Source organism: Fukomys damarensis, unplaced genomic scaffold (assembly GCF_012274545.1).
Source record: "Fukomys damarensis isolate Sample0158 unplaced genomic scaffold, DMR_v1.0_HiC HiC_scaffold_22, whole genome shotgun sequence".
In the NCBI taxonomy this organism is placed as follows: domain Eukaryota; kingdom Metazoa; phylum Chordata; class Mammalia; order Rodentia; family Bathyergidae; genus Fukomys; species Fukomys damarensis.
The window spans coordinates 22,994,690-23,010,226 of NW_022900934.1; the positions used below are offsets into that span (position 1 = coordinate 22,994,690).

General features: G+C 38.9%; 1 protein-coding gene across 7 annotated transcripts in view; it reads right to left on the bottom strand.

Annotated features, from left to right (window-relative positions):
• Positions 1-15,537, bottom strand: part of Cnbd2 (cyclic nucleotide binding domain containing 2) — a 64,136-nt gene that overhangs the window by 44,031 nt on the left and 4,568 nt on the right. For 5 of the 7 annotated variants that reach the window (XM_010639971.1, XM_010639968.1, XM_010639970.1 and 2 more), the window contains exons 1-2: positions 3,695-3,896; positions 2,344-2,481 (exon numbers count right to left, since the gene is read on the bottom strand). In XM_010639971.1, the coding sequence (XP_010638273.1) occupies positions 2,344-2,481; positions 3,695-3,745 (189 nt within the window). In that variant the 5' untranslated portion in view covers positions 3,746-3,896. Of the gene's footprint in view, positions 1-2,343; positions 2,482-3,694; positions 3,897-9,285; positions 9,340-15,537 lie in introns of those variants that run through there. The other 2 variants (XM_019209950.2, XM_010639969.3) reach the window with 2 other exon arrangements.

Genomic DNA, 15,537 nt, shown 5'->3' on the forward strand with positions numbered 1-15,537 from the left:
AAAAAAAAAAAAATGGGTGCTGAGAAAATTGGCTATCCATGTGCAGAAAATTGAAGTTGAACCATATCTCACCATGTACTAACCTAAAATAAAAATGGCTCAAAGATCTAAATACTAAAAACATATATATTAAAACAAAGATCTAAATATTAAAAACAGAAACAGAAACACAACCTACTGGAAAATAAAACAGGAAAAACTTGAGCTGGGGATTTATCTCAGTGGTTCCACTGCCTGTCTCACAAGCACAAGGTCCTGAGTTCAATCCCCAGTACCCCCCCAAAAAGAAAAATAAACAGGAAAAACTCTTGAAGTCATTGGGGTAAGCAAAGACTTTTTAAATAGAACCCCCAGTTGCACAAAAAAATAGTAAAGAATCAACAAATTGGGATTACATCAAATTAAAAAGCTGTATAGCAAAGGAAACAATCAATAGAATGAAGAGACAACCTGCCAGGCACGGTGGCGCACGCCTGTAATCCCAGCGCTGGAGAGGCTGAGGCAGGAGGATTGCTGTGAGTTCCGAGACCAGCCTGAGCTACATAGTAAGTTGCAGGTCAGTCTCAACTACATAGTGAGACCCGGTCTCAAAAAAAAAAAAAAAAAGAGAGAGAGACAACCTAAAAAGTAGGAAATAATTTTTGCCAGCTATTCCTCAGAGGACTAATATCTAGAATATATAAAGAACTTAAAAATTAGACTCTCTCCAAATAAAAGGACAAGAGAAATGAATACACACTTCTCTGAAGAAGTACAAATGGTCAATGAAAAAATGTTAACGTCTCTGGTCATTAGAGTAAAGCAAATCAAAACTACACTAAGATTTTATCTTATACCAGAAAGAAGGGCAATCCTCAAGAGCAAATGATAACAAATGCTGGCATGGCTATGATGAAAAAGGAACACTTCTGTACTGTTAGTGGGAATGTAAACTAGTACAACCATTATGAAAATCAGTACAGAGATTTCTCAAAGAACCAAAAAGTAGAAATTCCATTTGACACATCTATTCCCCATCCAGGTATCTTCCCAAAAGACATCATATTAGAGTGACACATGCACATCAATATTTATAGCAGCACAATTCATAATAACTAAATCCTGGAAGCAGCCTGTGCATCTATCAACAGATGAATGGATACAGAAAATGTGGTATCTATATATAACAGCATACCGCTTGGCTAGTATTCTAGAAGGATAAATTTGGAAGGATAAATTCTAGAAGGATAAATTTGAGACATTTATAGGAAAATAGACACAGATAGAAAATATGCTAAGTCAAATCAGACACACAAGCTTAAATACCATATGGTTTCTATCATTTGAGCAAGGCAAAGAATAAATAAAAAGTAAAATAAAGAACTGATGGATGGAAACAGGGAGATAGATTTTTTGCAAATGGAAAGAGATTCAAGAGCCCAAGGGCAAGCTGGGGATTTAGCTCAGTGGCACCGTGCCTGCCTTGCAAGCATAAGGTCCTGAGTTCAATCCCTGGTACCAAAAACTAAACAAAACAAAAAACCCAAGGTCAAGGGAAGCAGGTCAGGGATATAAAAAAATTTAAGATGTGTTATATACATGTACCAAATATCCACTGCAAATGTAAACATATATCATAAACATGAAGTAAAATAATAATAATAATAAAAATGGGGAAATGGGATCTAGAGGTAGAAGGAGGTAGGTGGGGAGGCAAAATGGAATAAAAGACAATCAAGATATGTTATGCACCTACTCCCTAAGCTGAATGTAAAATTCATGTGTTGCAAACATGTATTGATTAAAAAAAAAAAAGTAAAAAAATCTCAACTCTGTTGTGACTCCTAGATTCCTTCTCGCTCTTGAAGGTTTGGTTGGAATGAGAAAGTGTCTTTCTCATTTCTTAGTTTCTTTCTATACAGAGAAGCAGAGGAGTATAGTGTCTTAGTAAAATACTACTAACCTTTCTCCTTTCATATAGAGGAAGGACAAACTCCTTGGTGAGTCTGGAAGGAGAAACAGCATGATCATCCCCCTTCTCCTCCCTTCTGAGCCCATATTCTGCTCTGCCTTAGCTCAGAACAGTAAGCCCTGCTACTGTATTACTACACTAAATGCCTGCCTCTTCCAGCTTGGCCTGCCACTCGTCACAAAAGGCTGGCTAATTCTGGGATTCAGAACTAGATGATACAAGCCACACCTTCTCCAATATACATCTGTCACTAACAAAGTGACAGTTGGATCTCCCATCTGTTTTATGTTTTGTCTTCTCTCTCAGTTGGTTCTAAGCATGGATTGGGAAGTGGGGTACCATTTATTGGACCCCCTTACATCCTAATAATCCTACTAAGCCCAGCTGCTTACATCCCAGAAGGAGAAGATAGGGTTTCTTCTGTAAACAGGCTCAATGATTTGATATTCCCGGAATCCCCTGAGGCCTTGGCGGAACATCTTACACACTCGGATCATCATTATGATATCCCTGGTGAGCTGGTACAGACCCTATGGAACAAAGCAAACAAGATTAATGGAAACCATCTGTTCTCAATAGGCAACAGCAAGTTTGCTGGCACTCAACAAGGTGAAAAAAAAATTTTTGTTGTACCGGGGATTGAACTCAGGTCCTTGTGCCTGCAAGGCAGGCGGTGGAACTACTGAGCTAAACCCCTAGCCCAAACAAGGTAAAACTTAACAGGATTAAATGCAGCAGTATGCTGGAACAATTGTTACATGTTCCACAAATTTGAAAGTTGAAATTATGTTGGTAGCTTCAAACTGGCCACAGGGGGAACAATTATGCCTCAGAAGCTGGCAAATATACATGGGCAGGGTGGTATATGCCTGTAACCAGCTACTTAGGAGGCTTAGGCAAAAGGATCACATGTTTAAGGCCAGCCTTGACTACACAAGTTCAACACTGGCCTGGACTGCATTCTGAGAACCTGTCTCAAAAAACAAATCAAACAAAAAATCTAAAGGAAATATTGGGCCAGGCATGGTAGTATAGACCTGTAATCCCAGCACTCAGGAGGCTGAGGCAGAAGGATTGCCTTGAGTTCAAGGCCAACCTGGGCTACATAGTGAGTTCAAGGCCAGCCTGACTACACAGTAAGACTATCTCAAAAATAAATAAATAAAGGAAATATGGGGAGGGCATTTTATTAATAAGACTGACAGTACAACTGACTATTATCAGGCATTATTCTAATATATATTAACTCATTTAATCTTCAATAGTAAACTTACATAATAGGCCCCATTATTATCATTGTCCTTTAGAGAGGAGAAAACAAAGACATAGCAAACCAAGTAACTTGCCTAGGGTCACATGGCTAATAGGTGTTAGGGATTTAAACCCAGGCAGTATGACTCTAGAGTGCAGAGCTTATCCTAAAACTTGACGTTGCCGCCCTATCTTGTTCTCTCTGGTTCTCAGTAGCAGGAAGAGTGGGTACAGAGTAGGACTCAAGGGTGCAGAGTGGGGCCCAGGGCTTGCATAGTTTACAGAGGATAATAAGCTACAGTACAAGAATCAGAATTCAGTCTTTATGAGATTTGTCTGGAGCTCCTTCCTTTGTGCCTGTGGCTCCGAAATGAACAGGTTGTATACCATTATCCATAGCCCTTCCTATACCTGCCTCTTCTTTCCTAAAAATGATCATCTGTTCAATCATCCACTCAGGAATAGCCCCCCAGAGGCTTTGTCCCTCCTCACCAGTTCCTTCTTCAAGAGCATCCAGGAATGAGACACCATATATCTCCTCATGGCTCCTGAATTAGAAAATGGCACAAGTAGCCCCTTTTCATCTCAAGAGGAGGATGACAAATCTTGCCTCAAATATGCAGTTATACTAGAAACAAAGGGCTTCCCTCAATGGCAAGGCAAAAGGTCTTCCCCACTCCTCACATCCTACCAACAGCTGCTGGAAGCCTGATTCTGAGAAAAATCTCATTCCGAGAATCTACTTACATCACAGTGAAAAATTCCAGAGGGAGGAGGGGAAAATGGAAAGAAATTAGGATCTGGAAGTCTCACATTTATTGAACAATCCTAGGAATTATCTCAGTTAATCCTCACAACCACCACAAAAGCAAAAGATCTTAAACTCAACTCCATACATGAGGATACTGGAGCTCAAGGTAGCTAAGTGACTGCCAGAGTCATAGGGCCACCTTAAAGCAAGCAGGAGGCTTCTGGGCTGTGGGTAAGACATTCAACATCTTGGCCTGGGACTCAGTCTGAGGCTTAGAACTTGAAACCCTTGAGTGGGAATATGGCACTATACTATAAGTCTTGTTAAATCAGGAAAACTCAGAAAAACAGAAGCCCTCAACTAAATGTGGTATCAAATGTTGAAAGGACCTTGGTGATAGAAATGACTCTGGGCTAGAGCAATTAGACAAGAGAAAGAAATAAAAAGAATAAGGATAGGAAAGGAAGAAGTTAAATTATCATTATTTGCAGATGGCATGATACTCTACATAGAAGACCCCAAAAACTCCACCAAAGACTTTTAGATTTGATAGCCAAATTCAGTGATGTAGTTGGATACAAAATCAACATTAAAAATCAATAGCCTTCCTGTATACTAATAACAGACTCACAGAGAGAAACATTAATCCCTTTCACAATAGCATCCAAAAAAAGAAATACCTAGGAATCAATCTAATGCAGAAAGTAAAAGACCATTACATGGAAAACTATGGTACTCTCAAAAAGGAGATTGAAGAGAATATCAGAAAATGGAAAGATTCCCTGTTCTTGAATAGGAAAAACCAATATAGTGAAAATGACCATACTTCCAAAATTGTTATACAGATTCAGTGCAATCCCAATCAAAATACTAACAGTGTATCTCACAGAATTAGAAAAACAATTCTAAAGTTCTTTGGAACCAGAAGAGACCTAGAATAGCAATGGCAATTCTGGGCAAAAAAGCAAAGCAGGGGTATCATGATTCATGACTTTAAATTATACTACAAAGCCATGGTGATAAAAACAGCATGGTACTGGCAAAAGAACAGACCTGAGGATCAACAGAACAGGCTAGAGGATGCAGAAACAACTCCAGAAATACTCAACCACCTATTTTTGACAGAGCAGCCAAATATCTTTGCAGGAAGAAAAATAGCATCTTTAATAAATGGGGCTGGCATGGGAAATACTACAAAGAATCAACAACTGGGACCTCATCTTATTAAAAAGCTATTGTAAGGGCCGGGGATTTAGCTCAGTGGTTCCGCCACCTGCCTCACAAGTGCAAGGACCTGAGTTCAACCCCCAGTACCAAAAAAGAAAGAAAAAAAAAGCTATTGTACAGCAAGAGAAACCACCAGCAGAGTGAAGAGACAACCCACAGAGTGGGGAAAATTTTTACCAGCTCTTCAGATAAGGAATATTGTCCAGAATATATAAAAAACTCAAAAAAATCAGACCCCTCAAATTTAAAAATCCAATGCAAAAAATGGGCATCTGAAATGAAAAAACATTTCTCAGATGATGAATAAGAAACACCAAATAAATATATGAAAAAACGTTCAACATCACTAGTCATTTGTGAAATACAAATTAAAACAATGCCGAGATTCTATCTCACTCTAGAAAGAATGGCTGCTATCAAGATATTAGCCGGGCGTGGTGGCGCATGCCTGTAATCCCAGCACTCAAGAGGTTGAGGCAGGAGGATTGACACCAGTTCAAGACCAGCCTCGCTTACACAGTGAACTCCAGGGCAGTCTGAACTACATAGTGAGACCCTGTCAAAAAAAAAAAAAAAAAAAAAAAAAAAAAAAGGAAGAAAGAAAGAAATCAACCAATAACAAATGCTGGAGGGGCGGTGGAGAAGAAGGAACCCTTCTCCGCTGTTGGTGGGACGGTAGACTGGTAAAACCACTATAGAAATCAGTGTGGAGATTCCTCAAAAACTAAAACTACAGATTCCATTTTTCCCAGCTATACCTCTTCTTGGTATCTTCCTGAAAGAATTAAAAGCATCATACCACAGCAATATATGCACACCCATGTTTATAGCAGCAGTGTGTAATAGCTAAATCTTGGAAACAGCCCAAATGTCCATCAACTGACGAGTTGCTGAATGGATGGACTGTGAGACCATACTCTTAAAATGAAACAAACTGAACACACACATTTAAATACTGCATTGTTTCTCTGGTATGAGAAACGAAAAGTGGAAATAAGGACTAAAATATATATGGACGTTAGGAAACAAGAAAGTATTCAAATGTGAAGTGGAACAAGGAGGAAGGGAGGAAGACAGGAAGGAACAAGAAAAAAGTAAAAATAGAAAAAATGGAAACAAAGCTTTTGTACATAGCAAGGGGAGAGAGCTTGAGGGGGCTATGGGATAAAATAAAATTTAATTTAAAAACCCAGAAATGACTCTGGGGTCTTTTTTTTTTTTTATGGAACTCAGGACTTTGAACCAGTCACGGTAGCACTGAGCTACATCCCCAGCCCCCTGAGGTTCTTTTAAAAGTAGAGAGGATGGGATCTAAAATATTTTTTCTTGTGGGGCATGGTGGCACATGACTGCAATCTTGTGCTGGGATTACAGGTGTGTGCCACTATACCCAGCAATTATTTCATTTAAAGAAGATCTGTAGTAAAAAAGAACTGATACATTTAAACCATTTTTAGTATTTTTATGGAAAGAAAATTCCCCATGTGCTATGCAGTGAGACTTTAAGATTATATTTAAAAGTCAATAAAATAACTTACTCTGAAAGAAAACTACTACATGAAATAAAAATGAGATATTAAAAAAAGGAATAGCACCGGAACTATATAAATATATTACCATAAAAAACGAGAAGGAGGCAGGAAAGGAAAAAAATGACAGATGAAAGGGAAAGAAAGAAAGAAGAGAAAGAGGGGGAGAGAGAGAAAGAGAAAGAAAGAGAGAGAAAGAGAAAGAAAGAGGAAGAGAGAAAGAAAGTGAGAGAGAAAGCAAACAAGCAGTCAGGCAGGAAGGAGAAAGGGGAAGGAAGGCAGAAAGAAAAGAGAAAATTAACATGAAACAACTGATAATCACAATGAACTCAAAGGGCTTAGTACATTTTAAAAAGAGATGGAGGGCTGGGGATTTAGCTCAGTGGTTCTACCGCCTGCCTCACAAGCGCAAGGTCCTGAGTTCAATTGCTGGTACCCCCCAAAAAAATAAAAAAGTAAAAATAAAAAGAGATCAAAGCAAAAATGCAATAATTCTAAGAAATGATGAGACAACCGGAGGAAATGGCAGATAACAGAAACAGAATGTTTAAAAAACTAAATTATCTCCAAAGCGAAGGTTAGTTTAGAAAAATAAAAAAAAGGATGCTAGCTAGGAAAGGGTTGCAAAAAGCAAGTGAAGGAGTTGGAAATAAATGGTTTAAAAGGAGTCAAGCAATAATATAGCTAAAAAAAAGAAATAACATAGCTAACAAGTTAGTAGAGAAGACAGTATACGTATACAGACTCAAAATTTCCATGGCTTTAAATTTGATTGTTTGGGGGTTTTTTGCTTTGTTTGAGTCAGGTTTTTGTAAATCAGGCTGGCCTCAAATTTGAGGTAATCCTCCCTCAACATCAAATTCTGGGATTATAGCCACAATGCCTGTGTGTTGTTTTTGTTTTTAAAACAGGTTTTGCTGTGTAGCCCAGGCTGGCCTTGCACAGGCGATGTATCCTACGCTGGCCTTAAACTTATAATCCTCCTGTCCCAACTTCCTGAGTGCTGGGATTATAGACATGTATAATATAGATATTACATTTTAAGACATCTTTCAAAACTGATAACTAAGAAACAGATGTAATAACTAAGATGGGATTGCGAAGGGAACAAAAGCAGAAGTATAACAATTTTCTTTACTTTTAAATCTTGCACTATGTATCCTATTCAAAACGAACAAATACATTTTTAAGGGATAAAAATCAATCCAGTATAATTGAGGAATGCAGCACTACTGGTATAGCACCACAGTAAAACCAATTTCTTAAAACTCACTGGGAACCAAGAGATTTACAATAGACTAGAAATTGGTGAAAGGAGAAAAAAAATTTACAACACCCTACCAGGTATGAGAATTAGTAATAACTGAGTTAATTACACATACAGTCAAACTAAATTAAGCACTCTGGATCAGTTATCTCCAGCTCATTAAACATCAAAGATAGAGTAGATCTTCATCCCAAAACCAAATATGTGATAAAATAGGTTAACAAAATGAAGTGAGCAAAGTCATCAGAGAAACTTGAGCAAACTTTACAGACCTGATATTTAAAAAACAAGAACAAAAACAGCACACAGCACTGGGGACTGAATCCAGAGCCTCTGCACTGTGCCACATCCCCAGACCTTTTTGTTATATTTTGATGAAAGGTTTCGCTAAATCACTGAATTGCCCAAACTGAACTCAAACTTAGGATTCTCCTGTCTCAGCTTCCCAGAGTACTGGGACAGGTGTGCACCACCACACCTGACTTCTTAGGGGCTTTTTATTTTTCTCATTATTTCAAATTGGTTCCTCTTCATTGTAATCCCAGCTGGCCTCCTGGAATAATGTGTGTGGTATAAACAAAATCCCAGAATTACTAACTCTACTGAAAATCTGACTTTTTTGTGTTTCGCTTTGTTTTGTTGAGACAGGTTGTTGCTATGTAGTGTAGGCTGGTCCTAAATTTACTATGTAGCTCAGCCTGGTCTCGAACTCTCAACAATCCTCCTGCCTCAGCTTCTTAAATTCTGGGATTACAGTCCTGCACCACAATGCGTAGCACTGAAAATCTGATTCTTGATCACAGGTAACATGCATTAAAATTTTATATTTTTCAGGAGACTAAGGAAAGAGAGTTCAAGGCCAGCTGAGGCCACACAGTGAGTTCAAGGCCAGCCTCAACTACATAATGAGACTCTGTCTCAAAAAATATATTTTTTCATTTTTAAAAATAATGCAAACTAACAAGCATTTGCACAAGTATGTGGGGAAATTAGAATTCTTACAGGTCATTGAGAAATGGTGAAACTACTATGGAAACAGTATGGTGGTTCCTCAAAAAGTTAAATATGCTGTCTTGCAAGTGCATGGTCCCAAGTTTGATCCCTGGTACCAAAAAAAACAAAAGTTAAATATAAAATTAATACATGGTTCAGCAATTCTACTTCTGGGTATATATGTGCCAAACCACCTGAAAACAGGCTCAAACAGATATCTATATAGCAATATTGACAGCAGCATTATCCACAATCACCAAAAGGTAGAAAACAACCAATATATACCATGACAAGTGAATAAAGTGAAAATACTTACTGTGCTTTTGATTTGGAAACAACCCTTCACCTTTTGACATCTTGAAACTTTAATCTACAAAGTTCATAGAATTAAATATATATATGAATATTAGCCTTAAGAAGAAATAACATTCTGATAACAGCATAACGTGGATGAACTTTAAAGACATTATGATAAGTGAAAAAAGCCAAACACAAAAGGGTAAATATTTGCACAGTTGCTGAATATAGCAAGTTAATTAATCTCTAGACCTCAATTTCTCATCCATATCAGGTAAACTTAAGAATGGCTAACTTTTAAAATGTTTTGCTGTTGTTTTGAAACAGGCTTTTACTATATAGTTCATGCTGGCCTTGAACTCATCATATAGTCCAGGCTGGCCTCAGATTCATGGTAATCCTCCTGAATCAGCCTTCCTCTTTTTTTTTTTTTTTTGAGGCAGGGTCTTGCTATGTAGTCCAGACTGCCTCTGAACTAACTATATAGCTCAGGCTAGCCTTAAACTCACAGCAATCTTCCTGCCTCAGCCTCCCGAGTGCTAGGATTACAAGTGTGTACCACGATGCCCAGTAAAACTTCTATTTATGTACTTTTGGTTCTGGGGATTGAACATAGGACTAAATCTATGGTCTACCACTAAGCTACACCTATAGATCTTTCAAGTACAATAATACCTTGGTTCATTAATGCTTCTGTTCAAAAATAATTCGGTTCTTGAACGAAAGTGTTCAACAAAATTTTGCTTCCATTCACAATCTCCTTATCAGGTGATAAACACAACCATGGCCATCTTCCTCACACAAACACAACTGTGACCACCTTCCCCCAAAGTATCAAACAAATTTAAGCTTATGAACAGAGGAACCACTATACATGTGCTCACTATTCCATTTTTTTTTTAATTACTAAGTGCATATTCTGTGCCAGGCCCTGTACCAGTTCCTTTACCCATTAGGTATTTCAGAGTCATTTTTGTATGTATTATTATTCCCAGACTCTGAAAGATTAAATGATTACCTAAATCTGCATCATAAAATAATTCACAGCAACTATATTTGTAATATCCCTAAATTGAAAACAATCCAATGTCTTCCAACAGGTAAATGGCTAAATAAACTGTGAAACACCCATATCATGGATGACTACTCAGTAATAAAAAGGAATAGAATATTTACATTCAGCAACCTGGATAAATCTCCAGAGAATTATTCTGATTTTAAAAAAAAATAGGCAATACCCAAATATTATATACTGTATGATTTCGTATATATAACATTTGGGAGGAGGGATGAAACAGAGTTTTACCATGTAGTTCAGGCAGGCCTCAAACTCATTATATAGCCCAGACTGGCCTCCAACTCATGGTGATCCTCCTGCCTCAGCCTCCCTGGGGCTGTGTTTACAAGTGTGTACCACCATGCTCAGCCTTAAATAACATTTTTGAATGACAAAATTATACAGATGGAAACAGACTAGTGATTGTCTATGGTTAGGAATGGAGTATGGATTTAGCTCTGTGGTTCCGCTGCCTGCCTCACAAGAGCAAGGTCCCGAGTTTGATCCTCGGTACCAAAAAAAAAAAAAAAAAAAAAAAAAAGAGTATGGAAAAAAATGGGTACAACTAGAGAGATATCAGTGCTGTTCGGTGATCAAACCATTCTAGATACTGATACTGATTGTAATAGGTATATGAATCTACATGTGATAAAACTGCAAGACCTATAAACACATACATACAAACAAGCACATGTAGAACTTGAAAATGAGAAGAGCACAGTGGCACATGCCTATAATCCTAGCACTTTGAGAGGCTGACATAGGAAGCTCAAAAGTTCTAGTCCCACCCAGATAACTTAGCAAAGTCCCATCACAATTTTTTTTTGTGTGTGAGACAGTCTCACTATGTAGTTCAGGCTGGCCTTGACCTCATGGTGATCTGCCTGCCTCAGCCTCCCAAGTGCTAGGATTACAGGTGTGAACCACCACACCTAGACTCTGTCACAAAATTTTTAAAAAATTAAAAGAGGCCAAAATGTAGCTTAATGGCAGAGCACCTGAAGGTTTGATCCCCAGTACCACCAAATAAATAGACAAACGAATAAACAAACAAAACAAGCCAGCCTGGAAAAATCATAAAAATAAGGTCTATGGATTGTACCTGTTTCGTGCTTTTGATATACTTACTATAGTTATGAAAGACTTTATTGTTGGAGAAAACTAGGTGAAGAGTAGGAGAGAATTCCCTGTACTATTTTTGCAACTCTCTATGAATATATAATTACTTCCAAATAAAAAGTTTTAAAAAGTATCTAGGCTTTTTTTCCACTGCCTCCTGCAACAGTATACCATCAGAGACACAAAAACTTCTGTAAGGGTCTGAGAATCATGTTAGAGATCCCCTTCATAGATATGTCTATAAGCCATGCTTTCCTCTTTCCTTTAATTGCTACTTAGGATTCTCTGGGAGACAGACCCTGTGCTGGAATCTAAATGATATAGGACGAACAAACTGTGCCCCACTCTCAAAGCGATTTCACACTCCAATAACAAAAAGTTTAATATGATGAAAGCATTGGAATAAATGTCAAAAGACTTCTGCCCTCATGAAAATACTTAGTGTATTTTTGATGTTGGAACAATTCTTCACCTTTTGGCATGCTGATTTCTTAATCTGCAAAATTCAGAAGAATTTTTTTTAAATATATATATATATTTAAAATTTAACATGGGGGCTCTCTGTAGATTTAAGGATATACATAAATCATCCAAAATTGCACACCAAACTACTGCAGCCTCTTTCTAGGAAGAAATATGATTTTCTTCAGATTCTGAGAGCTTGCTAAGTGTTTAGAACAACTGAATTAGATTTTTTCAACTTTGAATGCCTCTTCCATTCTGACATTCCATAATTTCAATAGATCTCTGAGCTCCCTCCCTCCATCTCTATATTCTATGATTCCAGTAAGGTAAAGAAATGGACCAGAGATCCAACATTCCATGACTGCAAATACCCTAAGACTTCATTCTCTTTACCTAGAAGGCAAGGACTTTTAAACACAGAACTCTGTGATGTTTATGACTTACTATCCCACCAATCTTCCAATCTCATCTCTCATGTCTTCTGCAGATCTCAACCACTCCTCATCTACCCTGCAGTTTACACAAAATTTTGCTCCCACTTATTCTATGTCTTTGCACAGGCAGTGCCTTCTACTAAAGCTTTTGAGGAAAACCTCTACATCGACTTCTGGAATCTCAGTTTAATGGTCCCCTCCCCAGTGAAGCAGTTCACAACACCATTGCAGCAGAGTTTGGTGACTGAAAACTGCCTGCCTGCTACTGGTTCACTCAGGTGACAAACTCAATTGTCAAGGGGCTGGGCAGGAGATTCGAAGCCAGCAAGTATAACAAATACTAGGACCTTCTTTCTCCACCTCTGAAAAGAAAAGAGAAAAATATCACCTCCAAGGAAAACAATTTGAGAGCAAAAGTAAATACAAACAGCATTCTGTTTCAGAGAACAGAGAGTGGTGAGGACAGCAGGCAACTGGGACATAATCTTGTCTAAAGGAAGAAGTATCAGCTTCAGCTGACTATTGGCTAGCAGGAATGTGGATTTAGAGTGTGGTCAGCTCTTCCACTTAAAAAAAAAAGTTACAAATCCAGATTTGCATGCAAACCCCAAGTTTTATATGTCAGCAACTAAACATTTAAGACCCAGCCAGGGATTTAGCTCAGTGGTGCCACAGCCTGCCTCGCAAGCACAGAGTCCTGAGTTCGATCCCCAGTACCAAAACAAACAAACACAAAAACACTGAAGATCCACTGTGATGACTTTCAACGTTCTGGAAATCATTTCATGAGAATCTGCATCTACTTGTTTGAGGCACACATCCTAAAGGAGGGCAGGTTTTTTAAAAATTAGGGCCATTGATATGTTGATGGTTATCATACATGTCCATTCATCCAGGGCCAAACTCAAAGGAACTATAAGAGTTCTACAAAAACTTTCCTTTGGGACCTCTGTCTCTCTCTGGGCCTCAGTTTCCCTTTCTGAATGGAGACACAAAAAACTATTTGGATGTCTGTTAGATTAAAACAAAGTATAATGCTATTTACCAGATGGATGCCAGAGCTATACACTTTTACCTGCATCATCCCTCTGAATTCTCAGAGTAGCCTCTAATTTAGCACAAAAGAAAAATGCAGCTCAGAAAATATAAGTGATTTACCTAATAAAAAAAATAGCAGAGTTGGGGATTTAGCTCAGTGGCATCGCTGCTTGCCCTGCAAGCGCAAAGTCCTGAATACGATCCCAGATACTGAAAAAACAAAAGAAAACAAACAAAAAACAGCAAACTTTTTTTTTCAGACAGTCTCACTATGCAGTTCAAGCTGACCACAAACTGCTGGCATATATCCTCCTGCCTCGTACTATCACACCTGGTGTCAGCAAACGTTTCAAAAGCTTCTTCTTACTAAGGGCTTTATTTAATTTCCTAATAACTCAGAGGTAGGTACTATTACACCAGGAACAGTAAAGCAAAGATATTCTACAAAGAGGATTCTACCAAAGCCACCTGACTCCAACACTGTAGTCCAGAACTATTTAACAAAAATATAAGCCATATATGTGATTGAAATTTTCCTAATAGCTACCAAGTGTGGTGGTGCAGGTCTATAATCCTTTGGGAGGCTGAGGCAGGAGGATTGCCACATTGGCTACACAGTTCAAGGCCAGCCTGAACTACATAGCAAGACTCTGTCTCAAACAAAACAAAAGCAAAATTCCTAATAGCCCCATTTAAAAAGATATGTGAGGTAGCCTGGGCCCCGATCCACCGCGGGAAGGAGAACCAGGCCTTCTCCCGCCCCAGCCGCCATTGCTCAAGCACCAGGAAGGTAGCTGCATGGGCACCCGTGAACCCCCATAACTCCCCTAACAACCCCCCTATCCCGCACTCTCAGATCTCCTGACTGTGCTAGTCTTTGGACCCACTCTGCAGAAGCAGAGGTGGCCATCAAGGGTATTTTTCTGAATTTCCAATTATGAGCATCTTTAAAGAAAGGGCATGAGAATCCTGTAGTAGAACGGTGTGGAGTTCAACCGTTCAGAAGGTTGGGGAACTCAATCTGGGCATTGCAGCCTGAGGTCAGTCACGTAAAGCAAAATTCCTAATAGCCCCATTTAAAAAGATATGTGAGGTAGCCTGGGCCCCGATCCACCACGGGAAGGAGAACCAGGCCTTCTTCCGCCCCAGCCGCCATTGCTCAAGCACCAGGAAGGTAGCTGCATGGGCGCCCGTGAACCCCCATAACTCCCCTAACAACCCCCCTATCCCGCACTCTCAGGCCTCCTTACTGTGCTAGTCTTTGGACTCACTCTGCAGTCTTGGCCATCAAGGGTATTTTTCTGAATTTCCAATTTTGAGCATCTTTAAAGAAAGGGCATGAGAATCCTGTAGTAGAACGGTGTGGAGTTCTACAGTTCAGAAGGTTGGGGAACTCAATCTGGGCATTGCAGCCTGAGGTCAGTCACATCATGGGGTTCAGCCATCAGCTAACTGAGATCAGGGGTCTTGCATCCTCGCTCTGTCTGAGCCATTAAATGGTAAATACACTATATTGAAATTTTGTTCACTGCAGACATGTTCTGGACTGCTTCTTGATTTCAATTTAATTCAAATGATTTAAGGGTGATAGACTAGTGACTACCACAGGTGGTCAGTGTCCAAGTTGTGCTTGATCTTAATGTGTTGCTGATTGTATTAGTTGGGGTAAAGCATTGCCGTTGATTTGATGAGCTGTTTTCTCTGATGTTATGAAGATGAGAATATCTGAGGGTCATTAGAGACACAGAAGCTAGGGCGCAACTATATCAGGAAGATTTGGGTGATAATCCAGAGATTAAACCAAGGACAGTCCGACAACAAAAATTAAAATGGGAAAACACTTAAGCAAGACACAAAGACAGACTTCCAGTTCACCAATGGCAAACAGTAGGACAAATGAGGATGAAAAGGCCAATAGTGAACCACCAGGACACCCTGAACTCAAAGCACAGGAAGTAACAAAAGAGACCAATCAGGCTCTAGAAAAATTCAAAACAGAAATAATTTCACAGATAACCATAGAGATGGTGATCAAAATGAAAGTCGTGATTCGAGACTCTAGAAGAGAAACTGACAAAAAAAAATAGATGAGCTCAGGACCACGATAGAAGCCATGAAGGCCCAGCATAAGAAAGAAATGGAAACAATAAACGCCCAA